The following is a 26,625-nucleotide window of genomic DNA, read 5'->3' on the forward strand; positions in this document are numbered from 1 at the left end:
AGTAGTGACATGATTTTTTTCACTTTTTGATAAAGCTTTCACAGTGAATGAAAAGGGATACACACACATAAGCACAAAAAAGTGCAATTATTATGCACATGGACTCAAATATGTCATAATTTTGATATTGTAAAAAGTGATGGAATCCCTAGCATTGAAAACTGCATTCCTCTTTGTAATTTTTAAGCTGTAGGAAAGAAGAAAATCTTATTGTTCACAAATTCAAAAGTTAAACTAGCCCCAATACAGTGCTCTTTTCTGCAGAAAAATACCAATATCTGCAATGGGAAAATTTAATTCGCTCATAGAAACATATGCTCTTTTTGTTTTCTTTTTCCAAACCTAGAGCTTTAAATCAGAATGACGACTGCATAGTCAAGATGAATAAGCATGGTAAATTCTTTTCATGGAAAATATAATTTTAACTCAATGAAAAATTTCTGTCTCTAGCTATAGCTGTCAGCATACGAGAACCGTGCTAAACAGTACAAACTTATCACATAGCCTTTTACACACCTGTCTCAATAAGCTATACTTAAAAATATCATAAATAACAGGTAAGCATTAATTACTTTTACAATATTTATATAAATACAAAGACAGGAACAAACACTTTAAGAATCTATATGTTCATCTGTGCTGCATCATTATGTCTGATATAGACTTGGTTTCCATAATTCACCATAAAATGCCATCATCTGTCTTGATTAACAAGTATTCCTAATAGCCGAAACTTCATAAATTTCAGAAGTCGTTAACAAGACTGAGGAATGACCAGCTAAAAAATAGTAAGTAGGATATTTTCTGAGGTTCTTTGATCACTCTTGATTTACCTTGTACGCAAACAATTTGGCAGACTTACTCTCTACTGACCTCACGAATGAGAGTCTTTCACATCACATGCAATGTCCTGTGCATCGATAACTTTTCTTCTAGGTACTTGAACGTCTAGTTGTAGGTCGTATTGTTGGTCCAGCCCTAGGTAGCCGTCAGACATGAGGTACACAGTCAGAATGAGGCGACCTGGAACAAATGATGATTAAAATTAGGGATATTTTTTTATTATTATTATTATTATTATTAGATAAAAACTATAAAAAAACCCAGAGGACCCTAAAGTTCAAAATCAAAGATACAGCAGAGAGAAATGTAGTAGCGTGATCGTAGACCCAAATTTGAGCTATGAGCACAGTAACTGAGCGTAAATTCCAAATACCGCAGACCCTGATCAAGGCAAAATTAAAAACAGTTTGAAATCGAATCCATACATCGAAGAGAGGCACGAAATGTTCCCACACTAGTAGGTAAAAGGAAAGGAGAAGCATATAGGAAAATAACATTTATTCAAAATAAACTTTAGTAAAGAGAAAGCATAGGCTAGAAACAGAGGTCTAACAATATTCTTCAAAGAGGGTATAAGGGACTTACAGCTTGTTGATAAAATACCTACTTTTCAGTATGTTTTCGGCAAATACAAAGATAGGAAAGGGTTAGGATTAGGAAGAAAGCGGCTGTGGACTTAATTAAAGTACAGGTGTGTGATGTGAAAATAGAAAACCAATGGAAAACCATCTTCACGACTGCTGATGATGGGATTTGGACCCACTATCACTCGAATGCAAAATTAATTAATTTACAGTTAAAGTGACAGAAGTATCGAATAAAGTACAGGCGAGAAGACTGCTATGGTATGGACACATTATGCGAAGGGATGAAAGGTATGTAGAGAGGAGAGTGATGGATATGACTGTGGATGGGACTAGAAATAGAGGGAGACCAAGAAGGAGGTGGACAGACAATGTACGAGAAGATCTGAAAGAGAAGAAATTAGGGGAAGATGATATGATGTGTGGGATAGGACGAAGTGGAAAAGACTTGCCAGAAACATCGACCCCGCTTGAAGTGGGATAAGATGAAGACAGTCGAAATTGGTTAAGACGTCCCACTCTAGCGCTTTCCCTGGTTATTACGTCATTATTCCCGTACTCCCATTGCTTTTCCATTAGTTGTCTCATAACGGAAATGGGCTCTATTGTTGACCTTCCACTTCTGAAACCAAACTGATTTCCCTGTATCTGATTTTCAACCCTCAACCTAATCCTATTTTCCAGTATCCTTTCCATTATCTTAACAACATGGGATATTACAGTAATTCCCCTGTAGTTCTTCAATACTTTCTGATCGCTTTTCTTGAAAATTGGGATGATTATTCATTTTTGCCAATCCTCAGGGACCTCCTTATTCTACCAGACAATCCTGCGAACTCTATATGTCCACTGCAGGCCTACAGCTCCAGCTGCCTTTATCATCTCCACTGAAATTTCATCTATACCAGCAGTTTTTCCATTCTTCATCTTTCTTACTGCCATTTCAATTTCAATCATTGTAATTTCTTTATCCATTTCTTCACCAACTAATTGCCTTTCCTGGTCATTCATTGAATGACTGTCATCAGGTCTTATGTTCAGCAACTTCTGAAAATACTCTTCTCCATCTATTTATTTCTTCTGGCTCTTTTAATATTATGCCACCTTCATCCTTCACAAATCTGGTATTTACTAGATCTCTCTTTTTGTTTCTTAAGATACCATACAGTAATTTCTTGCTGCCCTGCGTATCATCTCTCAATTTCTGTGTCAATAAAGTCCAGCTTTTCCTAACTTTAGGCTAAGATTTATTTTCGGCTGATGATGCTTACGACTGTTAAGCGAAACATGTCCCATCTTACAACGCCTGTTGTACCGTAATGTTTATTTCCTAAATATAAGGAAAGATAAGTATTGGAAAGGTGGTGTTAACTATTATTCTTGTTTTAATGTTCAAATATTGTCTTTGCCGGTAAAACTGCATTGCTTTATTTTAATGCGAGCCTAAACGGTCTTATGGTTTTAAAAGAGAAATTGCCAGCCGGGAAATCGTACAAGGGTGAGGGATGGGCGTCATAGTAGTGTGTTGCAATGCACATGGGCGCGAGATACTTTATCGCCTCGTCATAGGAAAGTTTGATAAGGTACAATGTTTTAAGGGCGTCGGGCACATTCCATGCCAGTACAAAGCATTTAAAAATGCAAACAGTACAGAAATCCAAAAAGATAATGCATTTGCACAGGGGAACTGGCATAATTTATTCTCGTCTTTGAATTGTGCGAGTTTTTCTTTCTTTCGGTGCGTGAGGTTATGTTTGTCAGTGATTTTATCCAAGTGCATTATTTGAACATTGTAAATGCACCTTGTTGGATACATTTCGGAAATAGTTTTTTCCATGGCATTTGAAAGGTTTAAACTGTGAATCAAGGTGATTGCAGGTATTAATGGGTCTTAGAATACTTCGTAACGTGGCAAGTGTTTACATTTCTGAAGTACGAGAGAAGTGCCATGGCGGGAAATCGTACAAGGATAGAGTCATAGGAAAGTTCGATTTTAGGGGCATCGGGTACATTCTGTGTAAATACAAGGCATCTAAAATGCATACAGTATAGTAATCCAATTAATAAAGCACTTGCACATGGGAGCCAGCATAGATTTCTCCTCCGAAAACCATAAAAGAGTAGTTAGAGGGACGTAAAACAAATAACATTATTTATAGATTTCTCCTCGTCCTTGAATCGTGCTTTTTTTTTTCTTTCTTTCTTTCTTTCGTTGCGTGAGGTTATGTTTACCAGTGAGAAATCCGAGTGCTTTATTTGAATACTGTAAATGCACCTTCTTGCATACATTTTGGAAATAGTTCTTTTTTCATGGCCTTTGAAAGGTATAAACTGTGAATAAAGGTTAACTGCATGCAGTAACGGGCCTTAGAATATTTAGTAACACGGCAAGGGTTGGTACTTCTGAATTGCAAATTCGAAATCACGTAATTCGAAGTCCGATTTTTGAGTCCCAACAACTTCGAATTAACAAGGTTTTACTATATCAGAGGTGAAATGCCAGTAGATTATTTCCTGAAAATGTTTCCTGAGACCTTGATGGCTGAGATCATGAACCAAGTCAAATCTTTATGCTGTTCAGAACATTAAAGAGAAATTTTTCACTGACAATTCCTGAACTGAAAGTGTTCAACATTATCACTACTTAATTATGGTATTCACAACTGAGGCAGTATAGGAGCTCCAAGCATGGTACTACATTGTCAGTAATAGCTGACAATATGTCATACAATCGCTTTTGTAAGATACGGAAGTATTTGCACTTCACTGACAATCAGAACATTCCAGCAGAAAACAATGATCTGCTTATACCTTTACGTCCTATAATTGGCCATTTCAAGCATGTCTTTAGATGTTACTCCCAGCCAGAAGAATTTTTATCAGTTGGTGAGATGATAGTCCCTTTCAAAGGCTGATCAAAGCTGAAACAATATATGAAGAATAAACCCCAAACATGGGGCTTCAAAATTTGGGTCTTAGCCGGTTCCTCAGGATACGTCCATAACTTTGAGATCTACCAAGGAAAAGTTCAAAAGCCATAAGCTTTTGTTTGATAATCCTTTTACGTCGATTAATCTTTGTGAGAAACTTCTTGAAGATGGCATTTATGCTTCCGGGACTATCAGAGGTAACAGGCCTTGTGGTGCTGATCTCAAGCTGTGGTCTGTGAAAACCATGAAGAAGGAACCGAGAGGGTCGTACTCCAAGTCGCAGTCCAACGTCACAATAACCCGCTGGCATGGTAATTCTTTTGTACACATAGCATTTACATTTGATGGAGCAGAACCTGTAGGTGTTGCTAAGAGATGGTGTCAAAAACTGCAAGCAATCATTGAAATTCCATGGTCATATTTCATCAGCATTTATAATTCCCTCATGGGTGATGTAGATCTAATGGACTCACTCGCAGGTCTTTATCGGCACACTATAAAGCACAAAAGGTATTCCATCATCTACTTAATGTGACCATTGTAAACTGTTGGATCCTCTGGAGGATGGACCCAGATTGTGAGAAGATGGATCTGTTAGAATTTAAGTTCTCGGTAGCTACTTCTCTCATTTACACAGGAAGCAGCAATCAACTCAAGAAAGGAAGACCCGCTTCACAGATGCCACCAGCAACCAAAAAATGGTTGAAAGTGAACGCTCCTGATGAGCTGAGGAAGTATGGAGGGGGGGGGGGGGAAGCTCACTATCCCCCCCCCCCAAAAAAAGAAAAAAAACAGACAAAGATTATGCATTAAAGTGCCACCTTCACGGTTGTTCAAGGAAAACCAGGTATGTCTGCCGTCGCTGCCAAGAAGCCCTTTGTCCAGTGTGTTTTGAGGAATTCCATAGCAGGAAATAACAACAGCAATAACATGCGCACAGTATCTTCCGAGAAAATTATTCCTCAGTTCAGTTGTGTTGTGTGGTGTGTTTGGACTCCCTTCGCGCACATAGGCCTCATATGAGGTCCGTGTAATTTTCAAAGAAAATGAACTATTATTTCTTTTTCTTTTTTTTATGTGATTGTAATTTGTAACTTTCAAATGAATAAAAAATCAAGACTATTTTTATCACTTCAAACTGAAAATGCATGCATGAGAGGGTTAAATTAAGTTGGTAGTAAAAAATTGTCAAATTTAAAAAACAACTCTTCAAAATTAACTAGTTAATCCTTATCAAAATAGACTGTATATTACCTCTCAAGCAACTAATGTACATTAAAATTTAATTTCCAAAACATTACTTTTACTTACTATGTGCTTTACGTCGCACTGACACACGTAAGTCTTATGGCGATGATGGGATAGGAAAGCACAAGGAGTAGGAAGGAAGTGGCCGTGGCCTTAATTAAAGTACAGTTATGTCCAACAAATGCTGGCCGAAGCCGTTGATAGCTTGCACGCTGGCTCCGTCGCTCTGAAGCTGGTCATTTACATTTTCGTTTTTCAGAACTTGGTGTGAAAATGAGAAACCACGGAAAACCATCTTCAGGGCTGCCGACAGTGGGGTTCAAACCCACCACCTCCCGGATGCAAGCTCACAGCTGCGCGCCCCTAACCGTGCGACCACTTGCTCGGTAACGTTATTTTTATCTGTACTTTTGGAGATATTGTCGTTTCCATTTTTTTGTGCAATCTCCATTCTGAAAAACGAAAATGTAAATGACCAGCTTCAGAGCGACGGAGCATCAACGGCTTCGGCCAGCATTTGTTGGACATAACTACCACCGATTTCATCACCCAGCTTGCAGCACAGCTTGTTGAGGATGCTCTTCCTAACACAATCACATTAACTGGAACTGTAGAAAGGCTAACAACACATTCCCTCTACAACCAAAAAGTATGCTGCTAGGATACTTTCTCGTAAGAAGACATTCTACCAGCGTGAGCAGTGTGGTGTTGTGCTGAGTATGGAGTCATGCTTCAAAACTGATCACACAAAGAAACAATATGATTCTGAGTAATAATGCATAAAAATAACAATATGGTGTAAAACATGCTATGAATTCCATTCCTAGTGATGATAAGTGAAATGCTAACATTTTACGAACAGTGATCCTTTGTTTGACTTTCCTTTTGTGCGACATTTATGTGGTTGATAAAACCCCGTAATATTTGAGATTTATTGGAGATAATGTTTTCTTTTTTTTAAATCTATGTGTTGCTGAAGAAAAGACCTTCAAAATGGTAGATGTTTAATTATAGTTTGTAGCATAATTACAACACAAAATACATTTAAATATTGCAGAAAATGCCTGGTTTTCATGGACATGTACATAAATATGGTCTGGTAGTGTGTGTGCGTTAAGAGTTTTGTGTGGAATGTAGTGTCATATGGAGATGAAACATGAACACTAAGAAAGAAAGAAACAAAGTGTCTGGAAAGTTTTGAAATATGGTTGTGGAGAAGAATGGAAAAAGTGAAGTGGATAAAGTGAGAAATGATGAAGTGCTAAGAAAAGGAGGAGAGAAGAGACCCCTGATGAAAACTATAAGGAAGAGGAACAAGAAGCTTTGGAATGATAACAGATGTCAAACAAGGGAGAAGCTATGAACAACTGAAGTAAGATGTTCAGGACAGAGAATCATGGAGGATGTCCAGTTGATACCTGTGTCAAGACAGATTAGAAGAAGAAGAAGAAGAAGAAGAAGAAGAAGAAGAAGAAGAAGGAGAAGAAGAAGAAGAAGAAGAAGAAGAAGAAGAAGAAAGTGCATTAAGAAGAACCAATCATATGTACAATAAGTGGGGAAGTTTTTTTTTCCAAAATTTTGGAGGGAAAATTATGGTATGTGTATAATGCGATGGTGTCCATCATGTGAAAACACACGGTATATTCAGACCAGTCAGTGGACAGACCTGTAACTTACCTGGCTTGTTGGGCACAACAAAAGTGAGCCTGTTACTACACCGACTCCCTTGCACCCTCTTAAGAGCCAACAGTTCACAAGCCTCGACGTTGCCTAGGACTAAGAACCAGCCTTCGTCCTTGCCTCGCGGGAACTTGGGACAGTGAATTTTGGTGTCTCGACATCGGTTCAGCCTGTTCAACTTCACAACCAGTGTGTATTCTTCACCGGCGTAAACCGGTATCCAGCTGTCACGGGTGGGAGGTTGGCGGAACCTGCGTTCGTCTTCAGCGTCTTCGTCGTTCCAAATGCCACGTATGCTGATTTCAGTCTTCACTGCTGGCATGTCGCTCAATACTTGGAATACCTTTGAAGAAAAATGTATCGGTTAGAACTATAGATTTTAAAAATGGCCTAAAACCTCTGAAACAGAATTGATAAATAAGGTTATACACATTATACACGTCCAATGAAGAGTTGGTGTGATAAAGGAAAGTCAGTTGAGGTGATATGGGCACGTTGTAAGGAGGGAGGGAGGGAGAGTATGAGATAAACTGGTGACAGGAGAGAGATCAGGAGGAAGACAGAAGACGAGGTGGAGCGACATACAGTGGATAACCAAAAGGAGAAAGGACTTTGGAAAGAAGATGCCAATTAGAGTGTGGTTCCAGTGTATGGGACCCACTTAAGGACTACTTGATATGAGAACTGGACAAGATACAAAGGAAAGCATCATGCTTTGTTCCGGGCGATCTCTGACAAAGGAGTAGTGTTACAAAAAATGTTCCAAACTTTGGGCTGGGAAGAACTGGGAGTAAGGAGAGGAGCTGCTTGACTAAGCAGTATGTTTATTCAATGTCGAAGAACATTAGTAGATAAATAAGCTTGAGTGGAACTTTGAAAAGGAGGAAAGACCATAATATCATCATCATCATCATCATCAGCATCATCACCACCACCACCATCATCATCAATGTTCCACTCCAGTCGCCCGGGTGTGGTTAACAAGTCTCCTCCACTCCTTTCTGTCCTTCCACTTTTCCTGCTCCATTACTTCTGCCACATCCAATCCAGCTTCTCTAATGTCCTTCCAAATCTAATCCATCCACCTTCTTCTCGGTCTTCCAACTGGTCTCTTTCCCTTAACTTCTCTTTCCAATTCCCTTCTTGCTACCCGTTCCTTTCCCTTACAATTCAAGAGGACAGATTGGGGCAATAAAATTTATAAGATGAGGTGTAACACTTGTACACACACCAGTGTGTGAGAGACACTGTATGGAACAAAGATGCGCCATGAAGTGCAAGAAGGTTTTATATTCACCCTATAATAAACCTACACTGACCTATGCTTCAGCAGCCTGGATGTTGACGAAGCGGAACCAAACTCAGATACAAGCAGCTGAAATGAAGTTCTTGAGGGGCATACAGGGAAAGACAAGACGAGATAGAATACGAAATGAGGAAATAAGGAGAAGCATGGGAGTGTGTAAACTTCAAGAAGAGAGTGATACGGCAAAGCTAAAATGGTTTGGACACATGATGAGAATGCCAGGAGAAAGAATACTAAGGAGAACATTCATGGATACAGAGACTGCAAAGAGGCCTAGAATGAGATGGAGGAGTTCTGTTGTGGACAGTATTGCAAATGGAGGAGTCGACAGCAATAAAGTACCAGAAGAGGAATGGTGGAAAGATCGAGTAAGGTGGAGGGCTTTCATACACTACCCTACCCAGAGAGAATGTGGAAAGGGAATTGATGAAAAAGAAGAGGAAGAGGTGTAAGGGATTGGAATAGTTTATCAAGGGAGATGTTCGATAAATTTCCAAGTTCCTTGAAAACGTTTAAGAGAAAGCTAAGGAAACAACTGATAGGGAATCTGCTACCTGGGTGACAGCCCTAAATGCAGATCATTGATGATTCGATGACCGATTGATTTGATGCGAGACTCACTGTTGCAGCTGACCCCTGGACTGGGAAGAGCTGAAGAAGCAGATAAACAGAGCAAGAGAATTTGCACATACCTGCTCGATCTGGCCTTCGTTGAGCTCACATCGCAGCATCCCAGCCAGCGTCTCGTAGTTACGATAACAAGCGTTGCGGAGGCTGGGGAGAGTACGAACATTCTTCCCTTGTAGATGGCGATCATTGAGGTTTTTCTTCTGGAAGATGTAGAGGTGATGGTGCTCCAAGTGGGGTAAGGTGAGAAGAGACGACTCTTGAAGCCACCGAGCCTGGATCACCATTTGCATTAACTGCTGGAGTCGCAGTGTGGTCGCCAGCCACCCGTGCTCAGCACACACATCGATCATAGCCTGAAAAAGAATATTTTATCAAACAGGTTCCATCTCAAGAACGAAGCAAAGTACGTTACTTTACTTCAGTGAACATCATCTGCCAGCTTCAATCCAAACTATGCTCAGTTTCCAACACTCTACTCAAACAAATGCATGTCTACCTGCAAAAGCTGTAACATGGAGCTTCAAACCCAGCACTGTCCTGTCTCACAGTTAAAGTCGTAAAACATTAAGCCCCCCTTCCCCCTTCCATGACAAATTCTGAAGTACTCACCCTTCATCAACATCTTTTCTTCGCTCCAGGAAGCCGGGTGCGGCTGTGTACATGACATATCCAGTTTGTTCTGTCCATCTACAGATGTTATTTGTATATGCGATGCCAGTTTACATATCTAATTTCAAGGTCCTTGGAAACCTGCTTCTCCCAAACATCACGAGATCTTCCTCTTGGTCTCTTCCCAGCAACACAGCAGTCGAAGTATGTTTGAGGAGTCCTGTGGGGATCCATTCTTTACATGTGACCGTACCATTGCAATATCTTTGTCAGTACTAGGGTCTCCAGAAGGTGTCTTTCCAATCCAAGCTACTGTCTGATGTCCACATTACTTATTTTATCCATTTTTGCTTTTTCTAGACAAGAATGGAGGAACTTCATTTCTGTTGCCTGAAGACGACTCTTTGTTGATCCATGAAGTGTTGCTGCTTCCAGACCATACAAAAAATATCAGATATAATTTATACAAGCTGATCTTGGAAAATAATGGAAATATTTCAACCCAAAGTATTTGACGAATGGCATAATAGAATGAGGAAGCTTTCTGTATTTTGTAACTAATTTCTTGATGAATGCTATTGTTTGAGGACAGAACACTACCTAAATACTGGAAGTGGTTACAATATCCATTTCCTGATCTCCAATTCTTAGATGAACAGTTGGAGAGTTCTCACTCATAAACTAGCCAACTGTTTTGGTTTTGCTAATTTTAAGACCACAGGTTGTAAAAGTTTCATGTCAAAGATCTAGTCTAGCTTGTACTTCTGCTTCCATCTCACCCCATACCATTACATAATATGTATGTATGTATGTATGTATGTATGTATGTATGTATGTATGTATGTATGTATGTATGTATGTATGTACGTATGTAGCAACTCATGAAAATCCACAGCCTGTTTCCAGTCATTCGACCGCGTCAGAAATGGAATGAACGAAGCCCCATCTAGCGGGAAGGATAGGAATTGTGCCGGCTGCCGAAGCCTGTCGCACTCCTCTGGGGCAATGATTAATGACTGACAGATGAAATGAAATGATATTGGAGAGTGTTGCTGAAATGAAATATGACAGGGAAACCCTGTCCCGCCTCCACCTTGTCCAGCACAAATCTCACATGGAGTGACCGGGATTTGAACGATGGAACCCAGCGGTGAGAGACCGGTGTGCGCCTGAGCCACGAAAGCTACTATGTAGCAACTCATATGGTTTTTTTTTTAAATATGTAATACTAACACAATAGGTCATGGGCAACTCCATGCCAAATGTCAGGCAGCAGTAAAATATCCTGGCATTCCTAAGGGGGTCAACAGCTTCCGGCAAAGAATCTTCCCCTGGGCAGGATGAAATGCCACCGGAACCCATCTCGCTGGAGGGCTGCTGCAGTTTCAACAGAACTGGCCCAAGGTTGAAGAGAACTTAGGCAGTGAAAGGGTGCAAGACCAAACAGTCACAAGTGCAGCAGTAGCAGTATGGGTGGGACACTGCGATGCAGAAGGCAATGGAAAGCCACCGCATTACAGTATTAATTATTCCTAGAACAATCAAGATGACTTGAGATCACAAAAAACACGACCCTCAGTCCCTGGCACACCTTATATGGTCAAAGGGCACTTAGAATCTCGGGGTGAGTCATTAATAATGCGACATGGAATGCAAGAAGTACGTTTGAGATAGGAAAGAAAATATCATTTACGAAATGGAGAAGATGCACTTGGACATCCTTGTAGTCAGCAAGCTCTGTTGACCAGGTTCAGGACAGAGTACTACAAGCAAGCACACTGTATACTACCCTGGAAACTATGAGCTCAATCACCGCGTGGGTGTTACTGCATCGCGAGCATTTGCCTGATGTGAGAATGGGATTCAAACTCAAGAACTTGCTCGGTAATTCAGAAAAACTATAATTATGACAATACTAATACAGTGCTCCTAAATCAGGTAATGTTCTAAAAGACTAGGTATATATAACTACTTCCAGAAAAGAATTGATTTTTTATAACAAGGCTTCTCATCTTTCCTTTGCCTAAAAAGTGAAAGGATATGTTTTGAACATCTCCTGAGATGTAGAGTACAGAATTAGAAAAAAAAAAACCACCCATGTATCTTTCGGGCTTATACCCGTGGTTCACCGAAAACTGCATTCGGCATTTTCAAGGGTTCTGCCATTTTCAATTGCGATGAAGTTCTCAGTGAAGACAGCTGTGAAAGCCTCAACTGTTAATATCAATCGCTCATTTCGTTGCTCTGAGAAAGTTTGGAAAAAAAAGGTGTATCTCTTGTCATCACTCATGTTTCTTCTCTGATACAGAGACTCGAGGATCATTCTGAGTCTTTTTTTAATTTTTAGTAAAAATCAACAAGAGCTTCATAGTAGTTGGGGACAGTAGAATCCTTGAAAATGCCGAATGCAGTTTACGGCGAAACATTGAGACTGCCATAATTATGTTCTTGGACCACAGCCTATAAGCCCAAAAGATACAGTGTGATCAGAAAATAACGTGAACCAGGTATACAAGCATTAGAAGGTTTGACATACTTATAAATAATTTGAAAAAAGCTTGCACCGTTTTCATTTTCTCAGCTGCAGAACTTAGCCAAACAGATCACTTCGCGGGTGAATTCAAATGGGCTTTGCGAGGTGGTGTTGCTAAATTTGCAAGTGGCTTAAGACTGGCTTAGGAGCCTTGCCAAGAAGGAACACAAACACACCATGGACATCAGCCGGTGTCATCGCAGGGTACTCACTATGGCGTAATAATATCAACTCAGCAGCTCCCCTGGTGGAGTTCTTTTTACTCAATGGATGCTCTAAAGCCGTTCTTAAGCCACTTGCAGATTTAACAACACTGCCGAAAGCCCATTTGAATTTGCCCACGAAGCAATCTCATTGGCTAACTTTAGCACCTTATAAAATGGCTACGGCGCAAGATATTAAATTATTTCTATCAAATTATTTATCAATAAGACCAGCCCTCTAACATACATACACCCAGTTCACAATGTTTCCGACCACCCTGTATCGTTGTCGTATCCGAGTGAACATATTCTTCAGCAGTACATTTTCGCACTCGCAAAGCTTTGAGAATATGTTTCATATCACTTAGTAGCCCAACCTTGGCATGAAGCATACGTCCACACAAATCACATGGAATGGCTGGGGGAGGGTGGGACTGAGCTTGAGAGAGCTTCCGTGCTTGTTGTTTATCCTCTTCACGTTGTCTTTGCTCCTCTTCAAACACCGTAACGGCTGTGAAACAGTGTGCTGCCGAAGTGTACTATTCTCAGCAAGCGTATTCCAGGAATGAGTGTCAATTCCAGCTCTTTTCACAGTATGGTTTAGCTGATCCTTGAAACGCCTCAAAGGGGTTCCATGAGCTCTTGCACTGGAAGACAGTTCACCATACAGGAGTTGATGACGGAGCCTGGTTTCACTCATGTAATGGACGTGCCTTTGTGATGGTAGCCTCAATGCTTATAGCATGTGCTTCCTCAAGAACTGCAAGGTTGGTGACCCGGTCCTCCCATTTGATGTTCAAGATGGATCTAAGTTTTTGCAGATTGAAGCGCTCTAGACTTTTGATATCCTGATGGTAGAGGGTCCCCTTTTCACAACCGTAAAGCAGTGTTGATATGACAACAGCATGGTAAACCATCATCTTGGTATGCATTGTAAGGTCCTTATTCATGAAAACACGGTGGGACAGCACCAATTCTCCTATCAAGATCTTGTGAACAGTTAGCATTTTGTGAGTGGATACTTCCTAGATATGAAAAGTGGTTAACCTGCTCTAGTGGAGTATCTGGAATGGAGATATGGAAAAGTGAGAGGTTCAATACAGTTGTAGGCTGCGGGAGTACTTTGGTTTTCTGAACATTAATGGAGAGACCAAAACGATCGCAAGCACTCTTGAAACAACTAAATGACTGTTGCAGCTCTTCAGGTGTGAGAGCAGGTGCGGCAGCGTCAACTGCATACTGCAATTCCGTAACTGAGGAAATTTTTTTTTGCTAGTGGCTTTACATCGCACCGACACAGATAGGTCTAATGGCGATGATGGGTTAGGAAAGGCCTAGAAGCTGGAAGGAAGCAGCCGTGGCCTTAATTAAGGTACAGCACCAGCATTTGCCTGGTGTGAAAATAGGAAAGCACGGGAAACCATCTTCGGGGCTGCTGACAGTGGGATTCGAACCCAATATCTCCAGGATGCAAGCTCACAGCTGCGCACCTCAAACCGCACAGCCAACTCGCTTGGTAGGAGGAAATCTTAGTAAGCTTTTGGGAGCAAAGTCTACCCTGTATAAATTCACATTAAAACACCGGCCATGAAAACCTAATCTGTTAATGCTTAATATTTGTTGTTGTTTAAAATGCCACTACATCATGGCAAATTTCCTTACTGAATGGTATATTTCCCAGCTCAATTCTGATCAATATGTATGCATTAAATGCACGATCCTGTAAAAAAATAAAAATGCTGCTTCCCTTTATGTGCAGCATGAGCAGGTCAACCATTTTTCTAAATGATCCTTACAATTTACTGACGATTCTTACACCTACAAAGTTATTCAGATGTCTTACCTGCAATATTCGAATGGACTGATCCAATGCAGACTTGAGATCAGTGTAGTAGTCAGCACATGGCAGCTGTAGCCGAGAGAAGTGAGCTTGAAACAGCAGGTGGGTCTTGGTGTGGGGAGAGTCCAGGGCGTACTGGTCCACTGGGAGAGGACAGTTCTTAGCCAGCTCACTGAAAAAAAAAAAAGAAAAAAAAAGAAAAAAGAAGAGAATATAGCTTTTGCAGATGAAATGGCGTTAATTACAGACTCATTACGTAATGCTCATGACCAAATACGAGAATTACAGAAACAAACAGCCAAAATAGGATTGCAAATATCATTTGAAAAAACAAATTTCGTGACAGACATCATTAATGCCCCTCAAAATATCACAATTACAAATAACATAATATCTTGGACAGATTGCTTTAAATGCCTGGGAGAATGGATAACAAACAACACAAAATAAAAAGTAGCTATTGATATAAGAGTAAACAAAATGGAAAGGATGTTTCATATGACAGAAAATGTATAAAATAAGAAATCTCTATCATGGAACTTGAATTGAGACATTATCAAACAGTGGCCTGGCCATGCAGCAGAAACACTTAAACTTACAAGAATTGGGGATCTTGAAAAGTTAGAGAAAGTTGAAAGAAGAAATTTGAGAAAAATTTTAGGACCTATAAGAAACAACAATGCTGAATTTAGACTACGATCAAACAGAGAGCTATATTTAAAAGTTCAAAAACTGACAATTGTTATGAGGAAAAGACGACTCCAGTTTTTTGGACACATTTATAGAATGAATAACAATAGACTAACTAAACAAATCTTCAACTTATTGAACAGTTACAAATCCAAGCCAACAGGGTTCACTGAAATTGAAAACGATACGAAAAACATTGGAATTAAAATAGATACGATAGAAAACAGAACACGTTTTAGAGAAATAACACGAAAGGCAGAATTTCAGGAGAGAAATAAATTAACAACTGGAAGAAAATGGACTTGTGAGAAAAATAAAAGAATGTTTGGAAACGAAGAAAGTTAAATGCAAAGAAAAGTAACCAAAGTTGATTTATTGTTCCCTCAAAAGGGCTAATTGAATACTAATAATAATCGTAGGAAATAAACAAGTGTGAAATCAGTTCAGAGAGAAAGAGAGAGGTGAATAAGGAAGGAACCCATACAACAGGACAAGCAATGACAGGTTAGTGTGCGAAGAGGGAGCAACAGAAACAGGAGCGAGGACAAAAGGAGAAGGACAATTGCCATATCTTCATACAATGCCATCTTTGAATAGATAGGCTCTCTCCTCATCAACCCCAGTTCTTTACTTAAGCCTGTATCTTACGCTAAATATGTTTCCTCCTCTTGCCTCATCCACAACGTATGAACCAACAATGAGCCGTCCGGTCGTCAATGTGTCAAGAGGAAGTATAACTGGGCAACCATTCACAAGTCAATTGGGCAGACTGAATTAATATGATGGGCTACAAAAAATCTCCCCTATACTTCAGGAAGTACTAAAAATTAAGGCTTCAGAAGATCCGTAAGAGAACACTGTAAATTATGGTACTTACGCGTTGAGCAGCTCCTCGTTGTGTCGCACTGGCATCTGCTCGTACTCGTGAACGTCGCTCAACAATTTGAGCAGTTCTTGGAGGCTGAGATCTGGTCCCAGATTCTCTCTCAACAGTAACATAGTCTGATGAGACAAGTAGTAGTAGGAGGCAATGCGTCCCATAGACGTTGGCCGAACTCCTCGCTCGTCCTAGAACACAAAACAGTAAAGTCTTCTAGCTGCAAAATTTTTCAAGATAATGCCAGCCCTCACTTATACTAACAGTTACATATAAATGCACATTTAACACACTGAAGTCTTGCTCACTTTCATACTGGCCATTTTTCACTAATTTCTGATTTTTAAACTAGTTTTGAAATTAGGTAATTTTTATTTCACTATATTTGAATTCATACTTTCTATTTCATTTCTGTAAAAGCTGTAATACAACTGATAGATCCCTTACCATGAATATAGTGGATTGAACTTAGTAGGTTTCCGATTTTGTTGAAAAGTTCAAATTACAACCTTAACACTATGTGCCTGGCGAGAGTAATATTACCACCACGCGGCGTGTGCCAGAATGCCGCTGTTTGTAATACCACTCCGAGCTATTCCTGTTATCGAACTGGTTTTTGTTTTAACGTGTTTACTATCGATAGGTGGTGTTATCAATCAATAGCGATTGGTGGTGCAACCTAGGGACAATATTCCGTAGCCATGTGTGCTGAGCTAGATCTTACCTAATTGCTGACATTCGTACTCCTCGTACGCTCCGGTTCGATCACCTCAAATTTAGAGGTAATCAATTTCATATTAATCCGTACTGAAGAGCAATATAATAAAATAATAAGTGAGTTATTCTACCTTTTCAATACAAATTAAACAGTGTTTATTAATTAAACATTTAATGGGACTATTTAATAAACACCATTTGTACTGAAAAGGTGGAATAGCTCACTTATTATTTCATTTGGTTTAATCAAAGTTCAATACGGACCCATAAAATGAAATTCATTTCTCTAGAGCAATATAATGTAAAACAAAAGGTAAAAGTTTCCATCTATTCAATACTATTTATTATCATCATCATCATCATCAGTTTTCCACTCCAGTTGCCCGGGTGTGGTTTACGAGCTCTCTCCACTTCTGTCAGTCCATGTACCACTCTTCTCTCAACCTTAAAAAAGTTGCATATATTTGAAGAAACTAGTTTCGGTCTTGCTAGAGACCATCATCAGTCAAAATCAATAACCAAGACATGAATATTATAGATAAAATTTACAAAGCAAGCTTGTATTGTTGATATTCAGTGCAAGACAAGTAAAGATTTGGATGTTAAAAACTCATCATCACATGTATTGTGTAAGTTCTCAGTTTTCTTCCAATTTGAAGAATGCACTTCACAGAAGACCAGGTGAAACACTTCAGATATTGGCAAAGTTAAAAGATTAAAAATGACGACTATAGGCAAATGCGCAATTTCAACAAAATTTTGTACACATATGACTTAGCCCTTCCGTGGGAGGTCATTTATGGCCGTAGGCGGCAAAGAAAATAAAAAAAATTAAAATGCATGCAAAATTTTGGGAAATTTACTAAAACCATGAAAATATGCCTAAATATACCACATACCTTGTTTAGGAGTGGAAATCCAAATTTGAAGCGGTTTGAAGGCAAAATAAAAATCGTAAAATCGCTCATTCATTGAAAGAACGGCACAAGACACACTCCACTTTATGATGTGACAGTGGTTAACTTGAAGTACACTGTAGTCTGCTATTATGAAATATATGTACAAAGAACTACTTTCAATGATATTTTGGTTTAATTTTTTGTCTTTGTCGATCAAAAAGTGAAAAAATCTGTCAGAAAATAGTCATAGCAGTTGCTGTACACAAATAATACCCTGAATTTGTAAGTGTCAAGGTTATGGATCCTCAAAACTCATGTTGAGTGTGGTATACCTTGAAGCACTTATCTGGTTGCAGATAAGGCTTTGAAGTGCAAGTTTTGCAAAAATATTATAAAACGCTGGTTGTATTATACTATTGGCATGTAATTTAGTTTCACTGAGAATATCATCAAATATTTCGTCACCAAAAAATAGATGAAAATATTCTACAGGGGCGTATCAGTATCAAAGTGTGATGCTAATATTGGCCCTTGATCAACATTACGAACAGGAATAATGTTTGTTGGCCCAGGGTCGCTATTACGTCCGTCCAGTCGTCCGGTCTGTCGCTATCTGTGTCAGCGTCACTTGTGTTGTTGCACTCAGACGATTGTTATATCATCCTCTGTTGTTGAGTCATATCAAGACACGCTATATGACCCATTTATAATGAACACTGCCGAGCAGCAAGGCTCCACTAGTTACTTACGAAGTTCTTTTTGGCTGTATCATAACCCAGCCTATTCTAAGAGAAAACAGGGGACACAAACAAACCTCTTCAAAGTAGACGCAATAAGCCGCTGCAAGAACATTGAGAGCTCCTTGGGCTAAGTTGGAAAGGTACGTGTTGACGTCCTCAGGAGCTAAACCTTCCAAGTTGTAGTACGTGGGATTCTGATGTAGCCTCAGGAAGAAGTACGTCCAGGTGAGGTAGTTGAGTGCGTCCTGCTTACTCTGCACGGTACCAGCTACAACCTCTGCGTTGATGTGGTCCGGCAGGACATCCAGGATACTCGACTCGACCGGGAAGGGTTCGTATAGGAACTTCTTGTAGAAGTTCTTCTTGACGTCGTGTACCAGCACGACAGCTATGCCATGGTCATCGAACTGGGGTCGACCCGCACGTCCCATCATCTGCAGCACGTCTGTGATGGGCATGTCCACGTAGCGCTTCACCTTGCCATCGTAATACTCTGTGCCTTTGATCACCACGAGATGAGCTGGGAAGTTCACGCCCCAGGCCAGCGTGGCTGTTGCAATCAGTACCTGGAAAATATTTCATATTTGTCTTTTAACAAAGAAAGGGACCTAATTCAATGAAACAAAATCTCCACTACTTATCATAATCAAAGTCAAAAGCAAAACAATTTTTATGATACCAGTGGAACATCAATCATGATTTATCACTCATGTGGTCCAAAATTAATAATACTGCATTACCTAAGTTAATAAAGTCCATTCCAAATGCTCAGGTAAGAAAGCTAACAAGATAAGAAACAGATGGAGAACAATGAATTATCAATTGACAGTTAATAATAATGTTATTTGCTTTACTTCCCACTAACTACTATTACAGTTTTCGGAGACACTGAGGTGCCAGAATTTAGTCCCGCAGGATTCTTTTACGTGCCAGTAAATCTACTGACATGGGGCTGACGTACTTGAGCATCTTCAAATACTGGTACCACCAGACTGAGCCAGGATCGAACTTGGGGTCAGAAGACCAGCGTTGCAACCGTCTCAGCCACTCAGCCTAGCAATTGACAGTCATCATCATCATCATCATCATCATCATCATCTGCAGTTTCCAGCTGTTGGCTGGGTCTGCATCAATTGACAGTCAATTGACAGTTAGAAGCCCAATTAGTCATCATAGACACTTTCCCAGACTTCTGAACTTTTGTTACTTCTGTAATTCCCACACATATGCTCACAACTGATAACTGTTTGCATGAAGGAGCTATATCAAATGAATGGAGAGTTGCTATAGTAGACCCTGTGTATACGGGAAAGGGTGATAAACATAAAGCCAAAAATTACTGGCCAGTCAGTTTGACATGTGTTAATAACTGGTTTGATAGAATACATTTTTGATTTAGGAAAGGTTATACCACTGCAGTTCAACTTGTAGGATTCTAGCAAGATATAGCAGATATCTTAGATTCAGGTCAAATACACTATATCAGGATTAACCTATCTACGGCCTTTGACAGGGTAGATCATGGGAGACTACTGGCAAAAATGAGTGCAATTGGACTAGACAAAAGAGTGACAGAATGGGTGGCTATATTTCTAGAAAACAGAACTCGGACAATTAAAGTAGGTGAAGCATTATCCCCCGCCTTTGCTGGCAGGACATAGTGTTCACAGTGCACTATGTCTTCTGGTATAGGATAGAGCAATTTTGTTACTGTCATAGATCTGTCTCTGTCTTATCCTTGGCTTTGACAATATGAAGTGACCGAGGTATGAGCGATGCTAGTAATGCCAATCCTTATGCAGCCAGTCCCTGCTATGAATGGTGTGAAAATGTTGCTTATAGGGTCGGTTGGTGTATGCATTTCAGTGGGCTTAGCAGACTGATATGTAATAGCAACTCTGGCTTGGTGAGGAAAGCAACGGGAAACTACCTCACTCCTCATTTCCCTAGTACACCTCTTCGGTGATGTCTAGGCCATCTATGACAACTGATGGCAGAGCTGTTGAAGATCCCACCAGCGGAATCGCTGACGGCTGAACATACATACAAGCATTATCCCATCCTGTAATCATTAAGAAGGGAATTCCTCAAGGCAGTATTATTGGACCTTAATATTTTATTATATATAAATGATATGCAGTAAAGAATGGGAATTATATTAATCTGTATAGAGTAATAAAGAAGTTATAAGATGGTGAGGAAATGCAAAAAGACCTCGACAATGTTGTGAGATGGACAGCAGGCAATGGTATGATGATAAATTGGGTTAAAAGTCAGGTTGTGAGTTTCAGTAATAAGAAAAGTCATCTTAATTTTAATTTCTGCATTGATGAGTGAAAGTTACTTTTGGGGATCACTGTAAGTAACTAGGTGTTAATATAAGGAAAGATCTTTATTGGGGTAATCACATAAACAAGATTGTAAATAGAGGGTACAGATCTCTCCACATGATTATGAGGGTATTTAGGGGTTGTAGTAAGGATGCATATAAGTCTCTGGTAAGACCCCAACTAGAGTATGGTTCCAGTGTATGGGACCCTCACCAGGATTACTTGATGGAAGAAATGGAAAAACATCCAAAGAAAAACAGCTCGATTTGTTATGGGTAATTTCCGACAAAAGGGTAGAGTTACGAAAATGTTGCAAAGTTTGGGTTGGAAGACATCGGAGTAAGGATATGAACTGCATAACTAAGTGGTATGTAATACCAATACAGTTGGTCCATTATTGGACATTATAAATTTTCCAGCTAACTCATTACTCATTCGGGACAAATATTTCAGGTTCCCTTTGGGAAGCAAAATCTATATCATCTGATGGCTAGGCAGGCATCAATTTTTGAAAATGAGACTCACAGTGCAATACACTGCTGGTGGCTTCAAGTAGCCTACGCAGTAGCCTCCACGGTATGCACTAGCCATGCGTCTGGGTAAGTGTGCTATTTACCAACTGGTGAACCCAACTTAGCACACTGTGCATTTAAAGATAAAAATTTCATTGTTCCGTATTGAAATTATTGATGTTAAAAATTAAATAACTCAGTTATTTAATTTTTAGCACACTGGGGCGAAATGCTGGCAACCAAGAATGAGTTAGCTGGAAAATTCATAATGTCCAATAATGGACCAACTATATTGGTAATATAAATTTACTCATTCGAGACAAATATTTCAGGTTCCCTGTGGGAATCAACATCTATATCATACGTGGTATGTTCCGAGCTGTGAGTGGAGAGATGGCGTGGAATGATATTAGTAGATGCATAAGTGTGAGCGGTGTTTTAAAAAGTAGGAAAGATCACAATATGAAGATAAAGTTGGAATTCATTCATTTATAGGAAGAGGCCACTAATGTATGCCTCACATTCCGTAGACAGTACACCAAGGATCCTTACATTCTTTGGGCATAGTTTTCACAATCTCCCGTGAAGAAGCTGGTGGTCCAATGAATAAATATTGTATTTTAAAACTGTAATTAGAAATACCTGAATCTTCTGATTGACAAACAGCTCTTCAACAGTCTTGCGATCTCTCTCCTGCAGGCCAGCATGATGGAGTCCAATTCCAAACGAGAGTGTTAGTTTGAGATTGGAGTCCTTGAGAGTGGCACAAATCTGATCCATCTCATTCTCTGGGATGTGCAGCCACTGCTTGGGGTTGTCCTCCGCCGCCAGGTACGCAATGAGGTCGATGGCTGTGAGGCGAGTCTGTCGTCGTGACGAGACAAACACCAGAACAGGCTTAGCCGGAGAGTGCTGCCTCACGGCCTGGAACGTAGGCTTGTTCATGGTGGCCATACGTGGACAGTAGTGCTTGCCAGGGAAACCTGCTATGTGCACCTCTAACGGAACGGGTCGCACAGACGGACGGAAGTTGTACAGTCCCATCTAGAACAAGTAAAAACCAACTTGAAATAACAAAATTACACAAGTGAGATACACTGTCATGGTTATTGATCACTTGCAGTGTACTTAAGCCTTGGGTATCATGATCAATATGTATAAAAGGTTATGACTTCATATGTTGAGAATCCTTCTAAATGCGTACAAGGATTTGATCTTCCAAGACAACAGTGGAGAATCATCAATCGGATAAGAACTGGACAAGGCAGATGTGGTTATCTGTTGTGCAAATGGGGTTGGACTAGCTCTGCAGATTGTGATTGTGGTGTCTCTTCTCAGTCAATCCACCATATAGTTGCTGACTGCCCAATTCAAGCTTTCAAAGGAACGCTTATGGGCATTCACCGCACATCAGATGAAGCAGTTGACTGGGTCAAAATGCTAGACCTAGAGTCGTAGTATTGTACAGACTTGCGACTACGCACATTTATCCTGAAGCTATATATATATATATGTACATAGATTCATCATCCGATAAATAATAACAACTTACTTCTGGAGTTGAACTGGGCTGATTTTAACAATTTTCATGTAATTTGAAAGCTCTGGCTGAATGGATTCGAAGAAAAGTCTTCAAGCAGCCAGTTTCTTGGAAAACAAAGTGGTAAAATAGTAATTCATTAACGGTTACAGGAACTGAGTTATGGCTATTTTTTTTAAGACTCTTTGATCCAAAAAAAAAAGATGTTTTGTACCAACACATAAATGCTGTAAACTTGAACATACTTCTTTCTTACCCAACTACAAGCAGTGGAATTGAAATTCTTAAGAACTATGATTCAGAAAACAAGGAGGGACAAAATAAGAAACAAGTGAGAAAACCCCTCCAAGCCAGGCTGAAATTTTTTGGTCATCTCAAAGGAATGGACACACAAAGAACAGCTGTAGTGATGAGAAGGAACTCGAAGGCAAAAGATCAAGGGGTCAACCTAGGAAGAGATGGATCGATCAGATTAGAAAATGCTCTAGCTGCACGAGGTCTGGAACTGCAGCTGGTTATAGAAGACATCTGCTTGGACAGAAGTGAATGGAGAAGGCTCATTCGCTGCACCCGGAAAGCTGGAGCTGGTTCAAGATGATGAACAGCTGATCAGAAGAAGCTAAAGGACCTCCCTCTCTTGTCAGTCGGCAGCAGAAACTCATGAAGGCCACACTGAGTTTGTAACGTAGCATCACATGACCGTGACATAACATGAGGAATTCGAAGCAATATTCAGTCACTGTTCATATTACACCCCAAATGGCTCCACTTCATGCATTCTTCAGGATATTGCATATACTTATCTTCATCTCTCCGTCTTGTTCAGTTCTAAGCTCTAGGTTTCTGTAGTATTTTCCTTTCTCTATGCTCTCTTAAGAGCTTCCTAATTCTATCTTTGTCTCTGGGATCCTTCATACAATGGAAAATTCAAAAGGTTGTGTGTGGTGAAAACAACAGGTCTGAAACAAATTGTTTGTAATTGGACTTACTATGCAGGTGGACTGTGGTAAAGCATTGCTGAAACTCTCCATTAGGATTAGATGAAGTATGGTGAGAAGAGTGCACAGCAAACAAAAATGGTGATATAATAATATGAACCTGGTCTAAAAGACCTCAACGCAACCCCTCCTGGATAAAATTAAAATCCTCAACCAGGCTGGGAATCAAACCTGGGAATCCGACAAATGAAGGCCAAAAACACTGACCATTCGGCCAAGGAGCCGGAATCTGTATTAGTGTAACATAATAATAATAATAATAATAATAATAATAATAATAATAATAATAATAATAATAATAACGCCACAGAAATGATTAACTTATTTCCATATCTGTCTGAATTTTCAACCATTAATAGGAACTTACTGACTTGATTACAAGAGTGAAATGAAATGGCGTATGGCTTTTAGTGCCGGGAGTGTCCGAGGACAAGTTTGGCTCGCCAGATGCAGGTCTTTCAATTTGACGTCTGTAGGCTACCTGCGCGTTGTGATGAGGATGAAATGATGATAAGACGACACATACATCCAGCCCCAGTGCTAGCAAAATTAACCAATTATGGTTAAAATTCCCGACCCTGCCGGGATTCAAACCCGGTCCCTTGTGACCAAAGGCCTGCACGCTAACCATTTAGCCATGGAGCCGGACTACAAGAGTGAAGAACATTAGTTTTAATTATAGTCCAGAGATAAAGTTGAGAAAGACCAAATCAATGATAGTTGATTGGGAAAGTCAAATACAACTTACATGGCACCCATAGAAGCTAGAGGTACTCTGGGATTTCGTACATCTAGGATTAGTTATCTGTGTCCCCTCCATACTGTAACGTCTAGTGTTATTAGCTGCCGTCCTCGGAGGCCAGGGTTCGATTCCCGGTACTGTCAGAAATTTAATAATGGCAGGATGGCTGGTATGTGGTTGAAATGGTACATGCAGCTCACCTCCATTGGGAGTGTACCACCTCAGGATGAAGACACGAGTTTACTTTGTCCGACTCATTCCCGGCCGGGTCAGGGATTTTAACCTTCAATGGTTAGTTCCAATGGCCTGGGGGCTGGGTGTTTGTACTGTCCCCAACATCCCTGCAACTCACACACCACACATAACACCATCCTCCCCCACAATAACACGCACAGTTACCTACACATGGCAGATGCCGCCCACCCTCATCGGAGGGTCTGCATTACAAGGGCTGCACCCGGCTTAAATAGCCACACGAAATTATTATTAGTTATCTGTGACATGGGAAAAAGTGAAAACAACAGGCAAAAAGGTACGTATGGTTGGATCATTAGTGTTCAGAGTCTTTTTCCATGGCTGAGAGACCTGGACTGTGAAAACTAGTAACAAAAGTCAAATTGAGGTCTTTGAGATGTGGTGATGGTGGAGGATGCTACATATACCATGGATGGAAAGGCTAACAAATGCTTCCATTATAGATGAACCGAGCATCAAGAAATGTCTATATTCCTGTGTAAAGCTCCTTACCCACGTTCTAAGAAGAGAATGTGGAAAAGAATATTTTGCAACGTGAAGTTGAAGGCAGTAGATCACAAGGAAGAACAGCAAGTAGACAGATAAAGTAAGTGGGATCACCAGCCCATCTCTTCAGATTATATTAAGAAAAGCTGAAGACTGTTCTGATTGGAGATGTCCTTTCAGGGACGAATAAATAAATGAATAAATAAATAAATAAATAAATAAATAAATAAATAAATAAATAAATAAATAAATAAATAAATAAATAAATAAATAAAGTAAAATTAAAATGGTGTCACGATGATTGATCAATAATGAGCAGGACAATTAATAATGGTGATGTATTTATTTATATAAATTTATTAATTAATATTAATTTATTAAAAAGGAATAGAAATCCATGAATAAGGCATAAGTCAATTTCGAACAGAACTAAAAAGTGTCAAAATTTCACTATTCATTGTTTTTATTGATCAGCGTTTTGTGATGAAGCTTTCAACAACAACTGACATAAGGTAGAAGAGTTAAGAACAGCGTCAAGCCTGAACTGGAACACAGTGATGGAAAAATGGAACAGGAACAAACCCCAACCTGCCCGACAGCATCTGGGTAAGGTGAAATTATGATATTGCTTCATTCTCATTAAATGTCAGAGACACCCCATCTGAATACTACAATTCAAATCCAGAACAACGTACCTGTCCGATCTTCAGCCAAGCAGCAAGATCCCTAGCATTGGCTAAGGCTGTTGACAGTCCTATAATACGCACAACTTTCGAAGTCTGCGAGGCAATATAGTTCGTACGAGACACGATGACTTCCAACACAGGTCCACGATCCTCTCCCAGTAAGTGGATCTCGTCTATGACAATGAGAGCGACGTCACGAACGTAGTTCCTGGTCTGCCAGCTCCGACTGATACCGTCCCATTTCTCGGGCGTCGTCACGATCACGTCCGATTGCGATATGGCGTTGATGTCGGGTGTGACATCACCGGTCAGCTCGACGACCTTCTTCCCCAGCTTATTCTCCAGTCTCACCTTCCAGTCGATGATTCTCTCTCGAACGAGAGCCTTCAGTGGAGCGATGTACACTATCTGGAGACAAACATGAGAGGCATGAAAACAAATACAGGCAACACCATTGGGAGTTGTGAACTTATTTTAGTAGATGCCTTGTTACACGTTTTAAATTACAAACACCAGAAATATTTAAAGGTATCTTAATATAGGCCAAGAATATATTTAACATGTAGAATGCCATGACACATAGCAAGAAATGTCCCGGTGGCCAAAGCTTTCTTTCTACTGTGCATATACTGAATCAAAAGTAAAACAGCTGCCTCTGTGGATCAGTGGTACAGTGTCGCCCCCTGGATCCCAAGATAACGGGTTCAAACTCGGCAGAGGTAGTCTATTGTTGAAGTATTAACTTGT

The 26,625-nt window shown here is 40.0% G+C and overlaps 1 protein-coding gene across 1 annotated transcript in view; it reads right to left on the minus strand.

Annotated features, from left to right (window-relative positions):
* Positions 1–257: 257 nt before the first annotated feature.
* The window catches only part of obe (obelus), a 191,283-nt gene continuing 164,915 nt past the window's right edge, over positions 258–26,625 (minus strand). The window contains exons 27-34 of the mRNA XM_068230014.1: positions 25,888–26,282; positions 21,814–22,215; positions 18,404–18,895; positions 15,974–16,164; positions 14,410–14,578; positions 9,284–9,574; positions 7,283–7,628; positions 258–1,023 (exon numbers count right to left, since the gene is read on the minus strand). Coding sequence (XP_068086115.1) covers positions 875–1,023; positions 7,283–7,628; positions 9,284–9,574; positions 14,410–14,578; positions 15,974–16,164; positions 18,404–18,895; positions 21,814–22,215; positions 25,888–26,282 — 2,435 coding nt within the window. The 3' untranslated portion in view covers positions 258–874. The remainder of the gene's footprint in view (positions 1,024–7,282; positions 7,629–9,283; positions 9,575–14,409; positions 14,579–15,973; positions 16,165–18,403; positions 18,896–21,813; positions 22,216–25,887; positions 26,283–26,625) is intronic.

Source organism: Anabrus simplex, chromosome 13, assembly GCF_040414725.1.
Source record: "Anabrus simplex isolate iqAnaSimp1 chromosome 13, ASM4041472v1, whole genome shotgun sequence".
In the NCBI taxonomy this organism is placed as follows: Eukaryota; Metazoa; Arthropoda; class Insecta; order Orthoptera; family Tettigoniidae; genus Anabrus; species Anabrus simplex.